Source organism: Tiliqua scincoides, chromosome 2 (assembly GCF_035046505.1).
Source record: "Tiliqua scincoides isolate rTilSci1 chromosome 2, rTilSci1.hap2, whole genome shotgun sequence".
Classification (NCBI taxonomy): Eukaryota; Metazoa; Chordata; class Lepidosauria; order Squamata; family Scincidae; genus Tiliqua; species Tiliqua scincoides.
The window spans coordinates 130,582,088-130,601,627 of record NC_089822.1 but is presented as its reverse complement, the minus strand read 5'-3'; the positions used below and the strand labels follow the sequence as shown (position 1 = coordinate 130,601,627).

The 19,540-nt window shown below is 45.3% G+C and overlaps 1 protein-coding gene across 2 annotated transcripts in view; it reads left to right on the top strand.

The window, feature by feature from the left end:
• The first annotated feature begins 279 nt into the window (after positions 1-279).
• The window catches only part of CTDSP2 (CTD small phosphatase 2), a 56,398-nt gene continuing 37,137 nt past the window's right edge, over positions 280-19,540 (top strand). For both annotated transcript variants that reach the window (XM_066614707.1, XM_066614706.1), the window contains exon 1: positions 280-835. In XM_066614707.1, the coding sequence (XP_066470804.1) occupies positions 772-835 (64 nt within the window). In that variant the 5' untranslated portion in view covers positions 280-771. The remainder of the gene's footprint in view (positions 836-19,540) is intronic.

The following is a 19,540-nucleotide window of genomic DNA, read 5'->3' as shown; positions in this document are numbered from 1 at the left end:
GGTTGGGCTCTCCAAGCACAAACTCCTGAGCCTTCACGGCTCTACTCTTTCCCTCCGTCAGAGATTCCTAGTGGGAGCAACCAGCCGCCCAGCTACTCGTAAGCCACCCCCCCTCCCAGAGGTGTGGTCCTCTCTGCCCTTCTCTTCCCTCCGGCGGCTGGAATGTTTGTTAGGTAAACACCGCATAGTAGAGTTTTCAGCCACGCCCTCTCCCCGCGCCGGGCCAATGGGAGCGCCGGAGCGGTTTCAAGGCTACTCTCTGCGTGGAGCGCCCCTGGACTGGTCACAAAATAACAAAAGCATCGAACGTTGCAACACTCGCGCGGCTCCCGGACCTGCGCTTTGCTCGCGGCTGGGTGCTGCGCGCGCGGGAGCGCCCACCTGGTCCGGTGGCGGGGAGCTGTCAAGCTGCGGCCAGGTGCAGAGGGGATCTGCGGCTGGTTGTTTATCTGGAGGAGGGAGGAGGCGGGGGGACTGGAAACCGCCTGTGTCCCATTTCCTCCCTTGGTTGTGTGAGTGTGTGTGGCTTTTCTTTGCCCCCTCCTTTGCTCCAGCCCTGGATTCTCCATGTTGGACCCGATCTGAGGAGCTTCTACGTTGCTGCCTTTGCATGCAGCTTACTCCGGGGCTTTGCAACTGAAGGAGGACGCCAACCCTCCCTTCCCCATTGCACTTCCCCCCCCCACCCGGTTCCTCCTCCCTGGACGCTTCCCTCCTTCCCCCCCTTCCTCCTCCCAACCAAAGGATCCCCAGGGTCTGTGGGATTGTTAGATGGAAAGCCGGTCTATCATCACTCAAGTGCAGAGGGACGAAGCCTTGGTGCTTTCAAAACAAGGTAAGGGGGCAGCAGGAGTTGGAAACTTTTTTTTTTTTTTGCTTTGCTTATGTTGCAAGACGTTCAGGCAGCAAATCTGATGTGCCTGTTTACTCCCACGCCTTACTCCCGATTGGGGGGGGGGGAATCCCTTGAACCCTGGGGCTGCGTGGGGGCGGGAGAGTGGCTGCATCTGAAACGCCTTTTCTCGGGATTCCTGAGGAAGGGTCTGTGCTAGGGCTTTGTCCCTGCTGTATGTGTTGAGAACGATCAGTGAGGCTTCACCTGCTCTGACACCCTTCCATTTTATATTTATTTTTAAAATGGTAGTAGTGAGGTCAGTTTTCTCAGTTCAGGCTCTTCCCACCACCCCCACTCCACGCGGGGATTTCAGATCAGCTGGACCCCTGGGCGAGCTAAGAGCCCAATCCTGTGCCTTACTCAAAAGTAACTTCAGTTAGAGTCAGTAGAGCTTACTTTCAGGAAACTGTGGATAGGATTGAAGCCTGAGAGCTCAATCCTGTGCCTGCCTACTCAGAAGTAAGTCCCATTAGAGTCAATGGAGCTTACTCCCAGGAAAGTGTGGCTAGGATTGCAACCCCACAGCCCAATCCTGTGCCTCTCTACTCAGAAGTAAGTCCCATTAGAATCAGTGGAACTTACTCCCAGGAAAGTGTGGCTAGGATTGCAGCCTCAGTGTGGTTCTTCTGATGCCCTCTTCCTCCCCCCCCCGCCCCGTGGGACTTGTTTTTGTTGCTCTGGATCGCCACCCGCGTCTCCCCCCTCGCCTTTCCTTGCGAGGCTGGGATTTGGGGAATTTTCATAAACATCTCAGTTATGTAGCAGCAGGAAAGGAGCCATCCAGCGTTGGTTCCCCCCCCCTTTTTTTTTCTACGCGATCTCCTCCAGCTCCCCTCTCTGGCAGCACGGATGTCACACAAACACACACCCAGAGCACCTCTCTGGTCAGTTGCAGGCTGAACCCAGCAGAATGTGTGGCGCCCCTTGTGCCCTCCTCCGAAACCCAAGTCTCCAGTGTCACCATTGGGTCCCCACCCTGGGCAACCTTCCATGAAAACAACAAGTTCTTAAAAATCCTGTGTGAGGATGGACATGGATGCTGGATGTGTCCATCTTCTGTCTTGTGGACATGAACATTCCACCCCCCCTTCTAACCCTTCCCAGATTTCAGATCGTCCCAAGAGTCCAGCGATAGCACTCAGAAGGGCGCTTGAGGTTGGCAGTCCTGGGTTGACTGTGTCAAGGAAATTGAACTACCTCTTTCAGGTTTTCCCCCAGAGTAGAACTCCACCTTTGTAATCTGTTTAGCTTGGTGTTTTCCTCGATGATGAAAGGCGCCTTGCCTAGGCACTTCAATGTTGCCTGGTTGGTGCTTTTGGAAACCAGTTTCCTCCTTGAAGGGAACCTAGACTGGGATTGGAATCACTGGCATTTTCCTTTGCTGCCAACCTCTTTCTGGCTCTCTCTTCCTCCCCCCCCCTCGTTTATTTGTGCCTCTGTTTATTCAGCTGATGTGTTTGCTGATCAGCCTTTCTCTCTTCACCATTGGCCAGCAGCTCCCCCTCCCCTTGTGTTCTGGAGAGAAAGGGGTCTCTCTGGATCCAAGCTGTGTTCCAAATGGCTAAGGGCCCAATCTTATCCAACTTTCCAGCTCTGGCATAGCCACAAATGAAGCCCCTTGATAAGGGAACAAATGTTCCCATATCTTAAGAAGGCCCCAGTGGCTGCCCCTTCACCACAGCACAAACCCTACTTGCACAACTGCACCAGCACTGGAAAATTGGATAGGATTGGACCCTGAGCCTCCAGAGCAGAAGAGGGGAGGCTGTGGGCAACAGCTTGCCCTCTGTTGGGCACCTCTGTTTACCCTGTGGGTGCCTGTCAGCCCCATCCCAGGCACCCCGGCTGGGTTTGATGGGATTTACTCACCAGTAAATGTGCAGCAGCCTTAAGGTATCTCAGATCGGACAGGAGATTTGTTTAAAGACTGGAGATTCATCAGAGCTGCTTGCTTAGTTATGGGGCATCTTTCCTCCCCCTGGGGGAAAAAAGAGATTTTCACTTGTTCTTAATATCTTTACCTCTTAGCACTATCTGGTGTCATGAGGCCAGATTGTGGACATGCACATATGTGTGTCTGCATGTGTATACACACACATACAGTTTTCTGAAGGAGCCTGTGGAATACCATTGCCTCAATGGGTGTCAGCTTTTTCAGAAGTTCTTGTGTAGAGGACTTGGCTCCTGAATTAATGTCTTCTGCTGCCTGTTTTATTGAGATGGTCATTTGTGTGTCTGTGATTATTTTATTAGTATTTTTCCAAGACAAAAAATGAATGTCCCTGGTTTAAACAGAGGTTGGCCAGATCAACATCTCCATGATGTGAAATGCAGCAGAAATGCCCTGTATCTGTTGTATAGTGGAATAGAGCTGTTCTGGAACCAGGGGTGTTTATTCGGGAGTGTGTTGATATGGTATGAAGGACATGTGGATATTCCTTAGATTTTCTGTTCCTTTCTTTACTACTTGAGTGTTTAACATTCAGCTTGAGTGAACAATTCTACCCACCACCTGTTAATAGATGTGAAAGTGGCTGTTTTGGAGGATTTAGGCCGCAATAATCCTTTGCTTTTGACTAAACATGCATAGGATTAGACTGCGCAAGAGGTGAAAGTAGCTGGTGTTGAGCATTTATTTTGAAGTTCATATTCATAATATTGGGCTGTTGATTAAAATCTAATCAGGTACCTCTCTTAGTTCTGCTCTATTTTTGTTTGTTTTGTTTCTTCCCCATTTCTGTTCCTTTTGTGTACCTCTTGGTTATTGAGAAGGGTTCAACTTCTCTTTTAGCATTTTCTAGGTGCTTTTCTGACATGTCCCTTTTCAGGAAAATGGAGGCTTTTATGGCAGTCAACCAGAAGAGGACTAGCTTTGGTATGGAGTCCTCTTTTAGGCAATCAAGAGGCAAAGCAAACCGAGTACCCAGCAGCCTCTGTAAATGTGCACAGAAGTGAGCCCACTTGTGCCAAAAAAAAGGGGGGGAGGAAAAGCTGAGGGTTACCAGTAAAACTAATAAGCAAAATTAGAGGCATTTACTGGCAGTGGTTTCTGCTCTTTTTATGGTCAAGGCATTGAAGTGAAGGCTATGTGAGAACCTGAGGATACACTGAGGCATCTAGGCAAGGACCCAGTGCCTGTGTGTGTTCAGTCTCTGTGGGTGGCACCACAGGGAGACACGAGTAACTTTTGCTGGCTTGATCAGCAAGAAAAAGGGGATTTTGAGTGGTTAACTGTAATATTCTGTCTTGGGAATGTGCCCTAGTCTGGTTTTGACTTCCCAGCAGTGGCTTGATGGACTAGTAGCTGCTCTTTTCAATACTGCCCTGTCGTTGGTCTACATTTTCGAAAAGCACAACCCCACCAAAGTTTGGTATTGCTGGATTAGATAGAATTCAGGAGATCTCTAACAGGGAGAGCTGGTCTAGTCACTGTGTGTGAGGCAAGGCTGAGAGCATGGCATCTGTTCTGAATGGGGGGAAATGTCGGAAGGGTCATGTTGACTGTTCTTTGCTGTTTTGAAAGAATGTCTGGTCAGATAAGGGAGGACAAGTTCATCGATTTGTTCTCCATGACTGCCCCTGAGTTGTGTGGACCTTCCTTCCTTAAGAGGTCCAGCAAAGTCCAGTTTGGAATATTTTCTTGTGGGGGATAAGGTTTAACAGCTGCGTTATGGATTAAACAGGCTACTTTATATATGATATACAAACGTAGTGTGTGCTTCCCCTCATGTCTGAAATGGTTATGCTTGGAGCTTTGAAAGAGGTGGGCTAGAAACCTAAATAAAAATGAACAATTAAATGTGTGGACAAGAATCAAGTGGATTGAAGGAAGTCGACTTAGAACAAACAATAAGAGAGACCATTTTTCCTCTACAAAAGGAGTCCAGTGGTGCTGGTCAGATCTGTTGATGCCTTTACCAAAGTCATGAGGTCGCAAAGAGGAAATAAATAAATAGCACACTTTAGGCATGTATAATAAAAATACACAGACACCATTCAGTGTGAATACAATCAGTTCACTGAACCTTAGCCCTAAAACAAATTGTGCTCTGATTTTTCCTTATGTCTGAGGCAAATCTAGACTATGCATCTGGTAGTCTCATTTAAGAATGACATAATTTTGACTATGGTAGATATGGAATCAGTTGGGTCCAAAACAGCAGGAAGTTACCTCAGCAATGTAATTAAGGTGAGATGGTAGCATTGATCTCCCACACCAAGCACAGCCCTAGTCACAGGTCCAAAAATGGCACCAAAGCTTATGTAATATATTTACTGCTATCAAAACCACATAGTCTGCAATAGTTTCTTTGCAGTTTGGACTCATTGGGTAAGTTTTCAAGATGGGAATTGAAAGCCACCTACAGGCTTACCTAGACAGAGTGGCACCATTGCAGTTTCTCTTTGGCCCGGTGCCAAGAGCCTAAGACAGTGCAGCACATTCATGTACTGAACACTGTCAATGCAGGAGAACATCTGAAATGTCTGCACACACCCCAGTGCTTTTAAAGGTCCTCAACCCTTCTTAGGCTGCACACTTACTACACACATGAACTTGAGAGGAAGGCCCATTTAACTCAGTGGGACTTGCTCCTGGATAGACCTGCATAGGATGGCATAGTTAACATCCCAGATTTCAACAACTGTTCTCCAAAGAAATGGCTCCTGGGAAGTCCATTTTGTCTTTACATTTCCCGTTATGTTTTTGGATTCGTGTGGGTTCAGGTTCTGGGGCGGAGGAGGAAGGACTACAGAATTGATTGATGGTGGCACTGAAGTCCTAGTAAACAGAGTAGTATATCAGGTGGTGGAGTCCCGCTGTGGAACATTCTGCTTCAGTACTGGATGAGAGCCAGTAAACCGAAGCGACATCCTAAGACACTGGAGTTGCTGTTGCTGGGTGGTCCCGGTGAGCGTGTTTGCCCTGCTTTGGATGAGGTTGTGCCCCTGCCAAAAGAGCAGGCTTGAGAGTGATGTTCGATCTGGCCATCTCAGTGCGAGTCCAGATGGCCTCAATAGTACCAAGTACCTTTTGCCAGCAGTGACCTCTCTTGGCTGTAGACAGTCTGGCCATAGTCGTCCATGCCGACTGGTTGATTACTACATCCAACTACTAACATCCTGATTGGATTATTGCTGTGCTCTCTGTGTGAGGCTGTCCTTGTTCAGAAACTTCAGATGGTACTAAATACTACGGCTGGGCTACTAGCATTGAGGTATGGAATGCATCTCCCCAGTATAGAATCAACTTGATTGGTTCCCAGTCCATTTGCTAGCTCAATTAAAGGTTCTTGTTACTGCTTTGAAAAAAAACCTCAGTGGCTTAGTATCAAGGTATCTCTTCCCATATCAACTTGCCTGGTTGTGGAGATCAACCTCAGATACTTTGTTCTGAGCTCTGCCCAATCCGATGAGTGGCAAGTGGGGGACCTGTGAAGGGGCCTTCTCTGTAGGGGCCCCTTGCCTGAAGAATACTCTCCTTAGGGAGGTTTGCCTGGTACAGAGTTTGTTCCCCTTTTGGTACGAGGTGAATACTTCTTTTTATTTGCCAGGAGTTCTAGATTGTTTGGTTTTAACTAACTTTTGCATGCTTTATGCTGCTAACTTTGCTTTAAAGTCCTGTTATCTATTCTCGTTTTTAACTATTGTAGGATGGCCTGACTGCTTCCTAACCTAACCTAAAGGTCAGGATTAGTTAAGGAGGCTGTGGAATTTCCGTTTTTGACAGGCATCTGTTAGACATATGCTGTTGCCTTTGAGGAGCGGTGGTGGTGGTGATAGTGCCAGGTGACATGTAGCAAGATCTGTTCTAGCCTCGTTCATTTCCTAATGGCAAACTGGACCGTTGTCTTTTCATGCCAAGTTGCTATGGAACCATGAGCCACACATTCTTTCTTCCCATACTAAAAGCAACCACTTGGAAGGAGAACCTCTTCAAGCCACCTCCTGCTTCCTAGTGATAAGCCTCATCGGAACAATTCAAAAACTAAGTTGTGCTTCCCATTTTCAAGAGTGACTCTATTTGCCCCACTGTGGTCCCTGATGTGATGTGTGTACAGCAATGTTGACCTCATTTTTTTTGTGTTTGGTTTTGTTTCTAAAAGATCAGGGTGAAACTTGTCATCCGGACTTTGAAATTAGTGATTGGGTAGTAGGCATCAGTTATATGAAGCTTTTATTTCCCTGTTGCTTTTTATGAAAAATGGGATTAATTTAGTAGTTCTCAAACTCTTAAGGAGGGCATGACACCTGGAAGATCTGTATGTGGAGTTCCAGGGAGAGAGTGAAGATCCTGTAGCAGATGGCACCCAAAATGCAAGGGAGGGCAGATGGCCAGATGCAAGGGAGGGCACCAGGATGCAGGTCTCTTGTTGTCTTGTGTGTTCCCTGAGGCATCCGGTGGGCCACTGTGAGATATAGGAAGCTGGACTAGATAGGCCTGATCCAGCAGGGCTGTTCTTTTGTTCTTAAAATGCTGTCTTCCAAAGAGCAGAGATTGAACTTTGCAGCCACCCAAACTTTTGGCCGACCACGGAAGGACTAGAGGAAGGACTGTTATAAGAGGACTGGAACAGGATCTCTTGAGCACCCTCCCAGACTGTCTGGCTTTAGGAAAGCATTTACACCCACTTTTCTTCTACTCTTATAATGCCAGGATTGATTCAGTACCTTAGTCCACTGAAAAGTAATGCAGAACAATGGACTGCACATCTGCTTGGTGAAGAGAAGGTTGTTGGATTGGGGAGCCCAGAAAAGTGCACTAAGTTTAGAGCTTGACCTGATTGCAACCAGTTTGATACACACTGTTTTAATTCTTACAGGAATGTTTGGAATACAATTCCTTTCTGTTTGTTGAAGTCCTCTCATATACAAATTTTTAAAAATACGTATCTTGAAGTATCCATATAGATGCATGTACACATGATTTGGCAGACTTGAATATACAGTAGATGTTATGCGTAAATTATTTTGAAGGCAGCAGGGTTTGCTCTTGCATAACTGAGTGCTATGTTCCAGCCATGTCTGGAGAAAGGAAATCCTCCTGACTTTCCTATGTTTTATGGAAAGTTAAGGTAGTTACCCTGAATTTACATACAGATTTCATGGTAGTTAAGCATGCAGAAGCATTAGTTTTGCTGCTGTATAAATGGCAAAATAAATATTTAGTACTGGGCTGCCTTGAAAAGCAGCCTGACATGAAGCCACTGGTGCTTTTCAATGGATATAAAATGACAGGAGGAGGATCATTTGCTAAATTTCTGTGTTAAACAGGAGTAGTGATGGTAAAAAAAGTTGGCAACCCCAATTAAGGATGCTGCCTAAGCAATCCCTTACTAAGACAACAATCCTATCGAATTTTCCAGTGCCGGTGCAGCTGTGCCAAGGGGGCATGCACTGCATCTTGTGGTGGGGAGGCAGTCACAGAGGCCTCCTCAAGATAAGGGAATGTTTGTTACTTACCTCAGGGCTGCATTGCAGCTGCACCAGTGCTGGAAAGTTAGATAGGATTGGGCCCTAAGGCAACAATCCAGTGGACACTTCCCAAGGCATCAGCTACATTTAACCCTTTTCTGCCCAGTCCACAGGTGTACACATTTGATCCCTGTTGTGTATATGCTACTTTGGGCAGAAATGGCTTAACACAGTAGGATTTACTTATGTTTATTCAGAAGTAGAATTGCAGTCGTCATGAAGTAAGAAGCAAATGTTGGTGGGGTATCTTCAGAGAGAAGGGGGCAATCTTACATTCTTTCCCCCACTTTAAGAAGATACATGAACACTCAAACATTACCAAACATAAACATCAAAAGAAATAATTTTAGAAAACATACAAAAACTAAGGTAGAGTAAAAGAATTGTATTTTTGATCTGCAGTGATGGCACTTGTATTGTCGCTTATGAGAGTTGCACAAGAAGTGTATACATCTTTTCATTCTCATCCTGGCAGAACAATGACATTTTGAAATGTAATTTGCAATCTAGCAGGAGTGCTAGCAAGAGGTGGGTTTCCCTTGCCAGAAGCATTACTAGGATAGAAGTTGTTTGTATCCCTGCAACCATATGGTTAATTTATCTGCTGAAAACTGAATTTGCATTATAGAACCTTAAGGGAGGGGAAAAATGTTCACATACAGTATTTAGAAGCTGACATCAAATGTTTATGAGTCTGCCCAGTACTGATCTGGGAAATTCTGGGCACAAGCAGTAAATAGTTTGGTGCCCACATGCGTCAACTTCTTGAAACTTAAGGAATTACGTTCTGCCTGTCAGCTTGGAACAGGCACACAAATTGAGCCTTGGACTTAATATTTGTGGGTGAAAAGTATGTGGATGAGTATATGTGCATGGAAGACTGAAAGTGGAAACAGAGTGCTCCATGGGCCAGCTGCGACTGAGTGGGGGTGGGTGGGGCCAGGATCCAGCAAAAGTGCCTGGTACTAACCTCAGTTTCAGGTGTCCTGGGGCAGCTCTGGGCTGCTTGGGTCTGCACCACCTCTTGAGATGGCGCAGATCCGAATAGTCCCATTGGGGCTGCTATGGCATCACCTGGGGTAAGGGGACTGAATTCCTCTTGCCCTGGGCTGAGCCCATCAGCAGTCCCAACCCTGCTCTGGATGCAGGGCAGGCCAGCTGGCTTGCCAGCTCCAGGAGGACTTAGGAGTGGCCTGTGAGTGTCTTTACTCATTTAGAACTTCTCCAAGATATTCCAGTTCCTAAGGGGAGTATATTTCTGGATACTTAGTTTTTCTCTTTAAGAAGCTATTGATTTATTTATGAATATGGAAACTGCCACATTTCCCCTCTGGGGTCTGTGCCTTTTTCTTTGGGCCCCCTCAGGTATATCAAGACACAGTGAGATAGCATCACTCATGGTATTGCTTAGGGATGGTAGAATCAGTGAAAGATAGGGGGAGAAGTTGGGGCTGCAGAATTGGACAGAGAGACGGTCTGGGGCTATAGGAAGAGGCGTACAAAAATATCCCTAGGACTGCAGCACTCCAGTCTTTGTCGCCCAGCTCTAAAAAGAGAGGTAGTAGGGCTCACACCTGCATGCGTGTCAGCCTTTTCACCTGGGAGCCCTTTCTCCAAATACCAGTGTTTAGGTAGCAGCTAACTGTGGTTAGTTGGTAGTGTTGGAAAGGCTTTCTGTGTTCCAAGGTACTGTTATTAAAGGTAATGTGTTCTAGGGACATCAAAACAGGTTCCAGGACATTGCCTGGACTCAAATTAAGGTTTGAAGGAAGCTGGAAAGTGCCACTTCTGGCACTATATTTTTAAGTTCTTTAGCAGTCAGGGTGTAAATGGAAGTGTTAGAGACATTCGCTTTAACGGGAGCTTTTAACATGCCCAGTGGACCCATTCTGGATTGATACTGCAGCAGCGTCTAGGGTTAATTAAACCTATTTTTGCCTGGCCCACAGGTGTACACATTTGGTCCCTGTTGTGTATATGCAACATTGGGCAGAAATGGCTTAAAGTCTCATATCTCCTGTTATAGAGCTGATCCAGATTGTTCCCTTCCTTATGCTATTATGCTATTTGGGAGGGGGTGAAATCCAGCCTGCTAGGACTAATTATATGATTAAAGTCACGTTTAGTTTCACCCTTCCCCCCAACTTCTGAAGGGTTCAAATGGAGGAACTCAAAGGTGGGGGAAGCTTTTTGGAAAACCCCGGAGATTTTACTCATGTAAATTCTGGCATTTATTTCCCAGTTTTCTATAATAATACTCAAGACAGCTAATAAGAGTTGATTAAATGATTTACATAAAAAAACCTTGATCCAATAATATATCATTAAGAGCAACTTAATAGTGTTTAAGGGGGGACAAAGAGCAGCAGTGGGTGAGACCTTGTTTAAGGAATGGCAGCCGAGTATAGCGCTGTGTTCCCCTGCATTTGGAAACTTAGCAGGGAAGGAAACAACCTTTCATAAATGCAGTGATTGGGAAAGGATTAGTCAGCTAGAATATGATAATTGATAAACATATGCATGGCGTATGTAGACTAGGTAGAGAGCTGCTTCCCTCCCTTTCTCTTACCACACTGGAGCCCAAGGTCACCCCATGCAACTGATTGGCAGGAGAGTCAGGGCAGACCTAAGGAAATGCTTCTTCACATGGGGCATAATGAAGTTACGAGATACACTGCCACTGGATGTGGTGGTGGAAGCTGGCTTCAAAAGGGGCTGAGAAAAATATCACAGAGGACAAGTCTTACTGTTGTTCTTGGTTTCTGCATGAAGCTTCCAGGATCAGGGGCACTCTACCTCTGAGTACCAACTGCTGTGTGGGAGAACAACAGCTGGAGAAGACTGTGGCGTTTATGGGCTTCTTGGAAGTTGGCCACTGTGGGAAATAGGATGCTGGATTAGGCTGGCCCTTGGTCTGGTCCTGCAGGGCTCTTAAGCTCTTGACTCTTGCCACCTGTGGTTTGGTTTTAAGGAGAGTCCTGCCACAGTGCTGTGAAAGTCTGAGTGCAGTCCTCAGAGGCCTGCTTGGGAATGGTGGCTCAGGCATGTATGGCCACTGGGAAACTGACATCAAGTGTTGTTTTCCCCTTGTCTCTCTAAATTTCTCATTAGCTTTGCCCGAAGCCTAGCATACACATGGAGCTGCCTAACTCTGTCAGAAGCTCAGTGTGGTTCCTCCCTTCCAGGAATGTACAGTCAGCGGGTCCCCCCACCCCCATCTGCCTTCAAGTGCTTTTTTGGTTTTGACTGCTGAGATTTCCCCAGTGCTGCCCCTTCAGTTGGGGGAAAACCCCTCTGACTTCAGTACCTCCCTCTGACTTCAGAACCCAAGCATCATGTGGGCAGCATTGCCATCTCCTGATCTTTCTCCCAATCCCCACTAAGAGCTCACAGCAGAACTGGACTTTCTTGTTGTGACAGCAGATTTGAGAAGTTGGCTGCTAACAGGCAAATGACTGGTTCCTCTGGACGTTCGGGGTGCAGCCAGTGTTAGACTGGTGGAGGAAGATGGCTAAAAATAAGGACATAAGAAGACCTAACCCTGCTAGATTAGTCCACTTGTCTAGCCAAGTGTCTTGTTTCCGACAGTGACCAGCCAGATATCTTCAGGAAGCCCACAAGCAGGGCTGCTCACCTTCAACAGGTCTCTCCTGCAGTTTGACCCCAAGTTCTGATCTCCAAAGCGAAGGTGCGCGTCTCCTGCTGACTGGTGAAGAGGTACTTTTTCAAGTGGTGCTCCTCGCATATTTAGCAGAGATAGAATAACTGTCCCTTTTCACCCCAGCACAGCATATTTTCTAGTGGCTGGTGGTGTTCTGCATCTTTTTAGATTGTGAGTCTCTTTGGGTCAGGGGGAGCTCTTTAATTGTTTTGTTTCATCTGTAAACCTCTTTGTGAACTTTTTTTTGTTGAGAAGCGTTACATACTGGTAAATACTGTTGTTAATAATAAAAATAAAAAGTGCCTCTGAGTGTGGACGTCCCATGTAGTGATTTGGCTAGAAGAAAATTCATTTTCCTATGAATTTACCTAATTTTCTTTTCAAGTCCTCTTGGATGAGAGGCCATTTCCATGCCTCTGGATTTAGAGATCAATTTGCAACAGAAAGAGCTGGAATGTACCTGAGCACCTAAAAACATGATGCTGATGCCCAAGATGTTGATTTTTTTTTTCCCATCTCTGAGGAAAACTGTCACCTATACATGTGATATTAAAGTCTAGAAACTTGAAACGTGTTTTCCCATCCCTGAAATAAATATATGTGGCCATGCAGTGTCTTGAATTGTTGGCATCCCTTCCCTAACCCCTCCATCTGTTATAAAGATATTTATCTCTGTCGAAAGGAAAGCTGGAAAGAACCTGTTTGTTATGCATTAGGGGCAGCAAAACAGGTCTCTCGGTAATTATTACAAAAGTTTGTTCAGGTAGTTGGCTGTCTCTATATGTGCAAGTTTGTAGCCTCAGCTGACAGGCAGGCTGGGCAGGTTCCTTGGTACAGATTGCTACATTCTATAGCCTCATTCATTGCAGGCTCTTCTGTGTTTCCCCCCCCCCTCCGGATATCCTACACACCACTGGAGCTGGGCTTCTACCAGTCTCTTGCACAGAAACTTAGTGGTAATTGGCCTTAACTGTATAGCATGCTGGAGGTGTAAGTCACTACAGAATGGGAGACCACAAGTCGTCTGCTGTGTTTAAAGTTATGCAATTTAGTAAGCAGCTTGAAATAAGTGTTCATAATGGAATTAAAAAAGAAGTGCCTAGTGCTTATCAGTCAGCCCCATGCCTTTGCATACATTAACCTACGGCCTGGAAGCTGGAAAAGAGGTCTCTTTCTTACTGAATAATAAGTAGCATTAGCAAAGTGAGAGTTGAAAGCACTTCACGTGCGTTAACGTTTTGTATACAGCAATCAGTGGCTCTGTAAGGTCAGGCTGTAATCCTGTACATGTTTACCTGGGTGCAAGTTCCGCTGAACTCATTGGGGCTTGCTTCTGAGTAAACATGCACAGGATTAGTGTTGTTATCCCCATATTGCAAATGGGGAAGACTGTGGGACTTGCCCAAAGGCACCCGGTGAGTTTGTGGCAGAGGCGAGACTTAACGTTACAGTATTTTGAAATGAAAAACTTCAGATGTCCTTAAAAGAGTTAATCCTCCACATGCAGCAGCCCCCAATTTGTATGTTGACTGAGTGTTTTGCATGTTGCAAAGCTTTTCCTGGAATATGTCTTCCAGTCATTAAACTCTTAATACCAAGAAGCCCGCACCATAACTCAGTGCTCGGGAGAAGCTCCAATTTCCATTTTAAACGTTTCAGTTAACTCATCTGAAGAGTCAAGTTTCATTATAATTGGTGTTTCTATAAAAGAGCTGTGTTCTGTTCTTGCGCTGGGCTTCTAGGGTACTATTGTGGTCTCTAGTGTTTCGCCTACCTCCACCCCTTAGCGAGCTTGTAAATCTTACCTTCTGATTTGTGCAACATGATTGGACAAATAAGGGTTGTGGCCAGTCTTGAGCTAGAGCTGGAGAAATCCCAGGTGCGGCCGTCATCTGGTAGCTGAAACGTTTGTTTCTGGGTCTGAAGAACTTGAGGTGTGTGTCTGGTTCCTGGGAGGACAGGCTCCTACAAATTTGCTGCCAGCTTTTTGGATCTGAAGTAATTTGGACAGCTGTGTTTGGGCTGTGGTAACCAGTGCCATGGCTAGCCATTGCGAGCTCCGAGTTCTGTGCACAATTTGCACCCTCTCCAAGGAATTCACATGATTTAGGAGTTATTGGAGGCCTTCAGGGGTACTGTGGCTGAAAGTCCAGGTTCTCATTACTCGGATTGCTCCTGCTCAGGAACTGGGGTGTGTAAAAGAAAGAGTGAGAGAGAAAATGCACTTGCTGTGGTCCAGTTTCATGTGTTAGGCTGCATGCGCAGAGCCAATGAGCAGTAGTTTGAATGGCCTCCCACCTTCTCTAAGCCTCTGAGCAAGATGGTGTCTGACTTTTCAATTAATATCTTGAAAACAAGCCTAATTGTTTTAAATATGAAGAGAAACATGACATGATTTAACCGTCGATATTTATTTTTCACGTTGTTATACCACCCTTCCGTCAAGGAACTTAGGGTGATGTAACATAGTTCCTCCCCTCCTGTTGTCCTCACAACAACCTTGTGAGGTCAGTGAGGCTGAGAGAAAGTAACTGGCAATAGGTCATACAGGAAGTGTCATGGCTGAGCAGGGATTTGAACCTGAATCTTCCAGGCCTGAGTCCAACTCCCAAGCCGCTACACCAGTGTTCGCATACTTTTAGCACTGGGACCCACTTTTTAGGATGAGAATCTGTCAGGACCCACTAGAAGTGATGTCATGACTGGAAGTGACATCATTAAGCAAGAAAATTTTTGACAATCCTAGGCTGCAATCCTACCTACATGTACTCAGGAGTAAATCCCATTTACTATAATTGTTAAAAGAATATACATAGCAGCTTGTTAAAAGTACAGGTCTGTAACATTTCCCCAAATGCAGTCATGTACCATGGTAGCATCACATCTAATATACTAAAAATAAAATATTGAAATGAATGGGGACCCATCTGTAATTGGCCTGCAACCCAGGGTCCCAACCCACAGTTTGAGAAACACTGCTCTATACCATCTTGGCTCTCATGATTTTGATTTTCCACTCAAGGCACCCTCATTAAACTACTGATGCTTATGGTTTCGTTATACTACATCATACATTTTATTTAAAAGATATTAAAAAAATTATTATTGCTTACATTCAGGGCTGATAACTGACATATTAAAATATGAAAATTGCATCACACCAAAAACGCATTAAAATCTCCCCATCTCTATCCTTAGCCACTAAAACCATGTTTTGACATTTAAATATGAAACAGCCTTGCGTTGCTTCTGGAATACACCCAGGCTCTAACTTCGGCAGACCTCCAAGTTCTCTTCCTAGGAAGCAGTAATTGGTGTGAGGCTGAGATGGCTGAAGAAAAGGGATTGACTGCTTGCCAAGGCTGGGAGGAGGTTGCACATAGGCCAAACAGAACCACTTGCACCTTTAAAAAGATTACTCTGCTCCACCTGCCCGCACTGGTTCTTAACAAAGCCCCAGTCATCTGGTAGGGCCACCTCCTCAGACTGAGGCTTGTTTAGAACTTGAACACTGGGCCTGGGATAAAATCACCAGTGTTGCATCAGTAAAATAGTAACAAGCCTTTGAAAGGCTGTTTGTTTAAAGTGCAGCTGTCTGTTACTTAAGGATGTACAGCTGAGTTTTTGTGAGAACATTCTGGAGAATCTCTTCTACCCATAATTGTAGAATATGAAAGTTATGAAGAATCTGACCCTGTTCCTTCCACCCCTGCAACCTGTATAAAACTAGAACTTTTCCTCTAACTTAAAATGTCTGCCTTCCTTGACTGTTCAATATGAGGCATTATGCATAGGCTGTATGAGATAAAGGAGAGCAAGCAATGGACAGCATACAGAAAGGCTTCCATCTTGGTGTCTTGTGTCTGAGTGCATGATGCCATTACTGTAATATTAGAGAGCTTTACAGTCTGGATTTATCAATCACCCCTACAAGGAGAGGCAGGGGCTGTTAGCCCATTTTACAGATGGAAAGGTGAGGTACTCTGTTTCCAGTTCATTTAGTTCTGCTTGAGGCAACAGAGCATTAACTCTTGTGGGCCTGGCAACACTGTGTACACTTTGCCCCCATGTCATGCAGGAGTTTGATGGCAGGGTAGGAATGCAAAGGTTTTTCTCCTGATACGCATCTTGGGTTGATCAGATGGATCCCTTTACAATGGGGTAATGTAGGGCTGACTTATCCATTAGTGCCTAGGGCTCATGATACTTTTAAGGACCCATGAAAATGTTTTTATTTCTTTTAAAGTCAGAAGAAGAAAAATGTACTTTTAGTGTTGAAGAAAATTGTTTTCTCACATCAGAAAAAAGGGCCCACAAAAATCTATTAAATTTTGCCTAAAACGGGAAAAATTTTTTTTTGAATGAAAAAGAATTTTTAATCTTGAAATTATATAGGTTGACAACCTTCAGTCTCAAAAGACTATGGTATAAGCCTACAGCACCCGGTATTCCTAGGCGGTCTCCCATCCAAGTACTAACCAGACCTGACCCTGCTTAGCTTCTGAGATCAGACAAGATCAGGCATGCGCAGGGGCCTACAAAGGCAAAAGTGCCTAGTTATAGCATGAAAGTCATCATGCAGCTCTGGGGTGATGGCATGAATGGTTTTCGCTCTGAAAGTGTTGGTTGATAATAAAGTACTGTCACCTGAATCTCTCACTGGGCAGAGAACACGATACCTTCTTCATCCAAAGTATGTGCTCTCCCACTGAGCTGTGACTGCCCCTCTCCCTTCCATTACATGGGTGCAGGATATTATACTGCTGACGCTGCACTGGAGCTAGTATGAGTACACATTTATTTATAGGCTGAGTGACTCATTCTAAAATTTGAACATATGAAGCTGCCTTGTGCCAAACCAGCCCATTGGTCCATCTATCCCTGTATTCTTTCTCTTTCCCTGCCCTGTGTTGTCTGGACCCAGAATACTGGTATGAGCATATTTGCCTTAGCTGCTGTGGGTCCCACTGCTCCCCCCCCCCCAAAGTGAAGCAGCTGGCAACAAGGCATAGTGGCACCTGCATTTTTGTTAAGGGCAACTTTTAACTGAGCAGGTCAGCTGCTAGTGCATTTTTTTTAAAATTGATGATTTTGTGAACTGGTTTCTTTGCTTGTAGCTTGAAGTTTTCTTGGGCAGAAATGCATGTTTTGCGTGCATCGTGTCCCAGGTGCAGTTCCTTGCTTCTCAGCCTCAAAAGGCTTGTGGGGGTGTCTTAGGGTCTCTCCGTGTTTGTTTAAACTGCAATAAATGAGAGTAACTCGTTATTTGGTCTGGAAATTGAATTGACAATTGAGTTCCAAATAAAAGACCAGTTGGGTTGGGAGAGCGTTTCTCCTATAATTCTTCCCATCCCAGATCTTATCAGGGCTCTCTGTAACCTGTTTTAATGCAATTGCTAAACTGTTTTTATAAGACGAATGCCAAGTGTTTTTGCGTCTCCTATTCAGTTGTGAAATTCCCTTCCTCCCAAGTAGCCTTGGGAATGTTTGGGCATTATGCTGTACCCAGGTACTCACTTCCACGTTCATGGCTGTACATGAGCTAATTTTTGTGAATCAGGCATTCATGTACTGTATACAGTATGTATAAGAACATAAGAACAGCCCCACTGGATCAGGCCATAGGCCCATCTAGTCCAGCTTCCTATATCTCACAGCAGCCCACCAAATGCCCCAGGGAGCACACCAGATAACAAGAGACCTGCATCCTGGTGCCCTCCCTTACATCTGGCATTCTGACATAGCCCATTTCTAAAATCAGGAGGTTGCACATACATATCATGGCTTGTAACCTGTAATGGATTTTTCCTCCAGAAACTTGTCCCCTTTTAATCCCCTTTTAAATCCCCTTGATCCCCTTTTAAAGGCATCCAGGCCAGATGCCGTCACCACATCCTGCAGCAAGGAGTTCCAAGACCAACCACACGCCGAGTAAAGAAATATTTTCTTTTGTCTGTCGTAACTCTCCCAACACTCAATTTTAGTGGATGTCCCCTGGTTCTTGTGTTATGTGAGAGTTTAAAGAGTATCTCTCTATCCACTTTATCCTTCCCGTGCATAATTTTGTATGTCTGAATCATGTCCCCCCTCAGGTGCCTCTTTTCTAGGCTGAAGAGGCCCAAACGCCATAGTCTTTCCTCATAAGGAAGGTGCCCCAGCCGACCTTCTGCCTAACAGATAGTGTATACAGTGGTGATCAAAGTCCAACAAAGAGGCTCTTAATGAGCCAGTTGGTCTCCAGTAGCCTGTGCAGTGAAGTGTCTGGCAGGGAGCGTCTGTTTACACAACAAAAGCACTAATGGGGCTGAATGTTCACATAACGACCTAATCACATAACGACAGGGGATCGGATCTCCATCTTAAGTGATGCACACCTGTACATGTATGAACAACCTTAAACATCAGTCATCCCTAAGTTGTGTGCAGTTAAAGCTGTACAGGGGAAGCACTAAGTGTGACTCTCTGGATTTCTTAGAAGAAGGAAGGATGGAATAACTGTGTAATGAGCAGAACCATTGCCCTCAACAGCCAAACAGGTCTAACTTGCAGGGTGGTTGTGTGCAGCAGTGCCTGCTGCTTTCTCTTTTTGAAGTAGTCTTCCTCAGAATGCCAGGTGCAAGGGAAGGCACCAGGATGCAGGTCTCTTATTGTCTTGTGTGCTCCCTGAGGCATTCAGTGGACTGCTGTGAGATACAGGAAGCTGGACTAGCTGAGCCTTTGACCTGATCCAGTGGGGCTCTTCTTATGTTCTTATGCACATTTTTGTACGTAAAAAGGGTGGAGGCTCTGGAGCATTTACAAGGAGTTTCATATCTCCCTATGTTTTTTTTAAAGCTCAGAACATTCTGAGGCTGGCTGTCTCTGTGTGAAAGAAGGGTCAATGTTTACCTTCCACATCTCAAAATTATCTTCCCGTATTGTTTTTTCACCGGAATCTCCTCTCTTATTGAAAAGCAGCTTGGTGATTTGGTGCTAGAAAACAAAAGGAGGGAGAAGGCTTAAGCAACCTTTTCTCCCCCTGCCCTTTATTTTTCTCAGATGCAGCCTTCCCCATTCTGCTTTTTTTTTTTTAAAAAAAAAAGAAAACAACCCACAGTGTGCAAAATCACCACATTTTGCATCAGATATAGAATGGGCTTTAGGTTCAAACTACACAACATGATGACAGATTGCTCATTTGTTTAAATTCTAATCTGCCCCCAGTCATGTGTCAAAGATGGAGTGGTCTCTAATTTTGAGAATAAAGGGGGCGTGTATATGAGGGGAGCCGAACCCTTTCCCCTCCTGTGTCTTCCTTCCTTATAATCAATGGCTTAAACTCCTTTGTCTTCCAGTTCTGAAATCTAAACTGAGCTATTGGGGAAGTGGGGAGGTTTTGGCATCCATCCCCTGCTCCATATGTGTTTGAGGTAGAACCTGGTTGAAACAAATGGGCTGACAGCATCATACCTTTACTTAGAAGAAAGGTGAATATTCCAGGAAGGGACTAAGGATCCCTGCAAGCCTGTCAA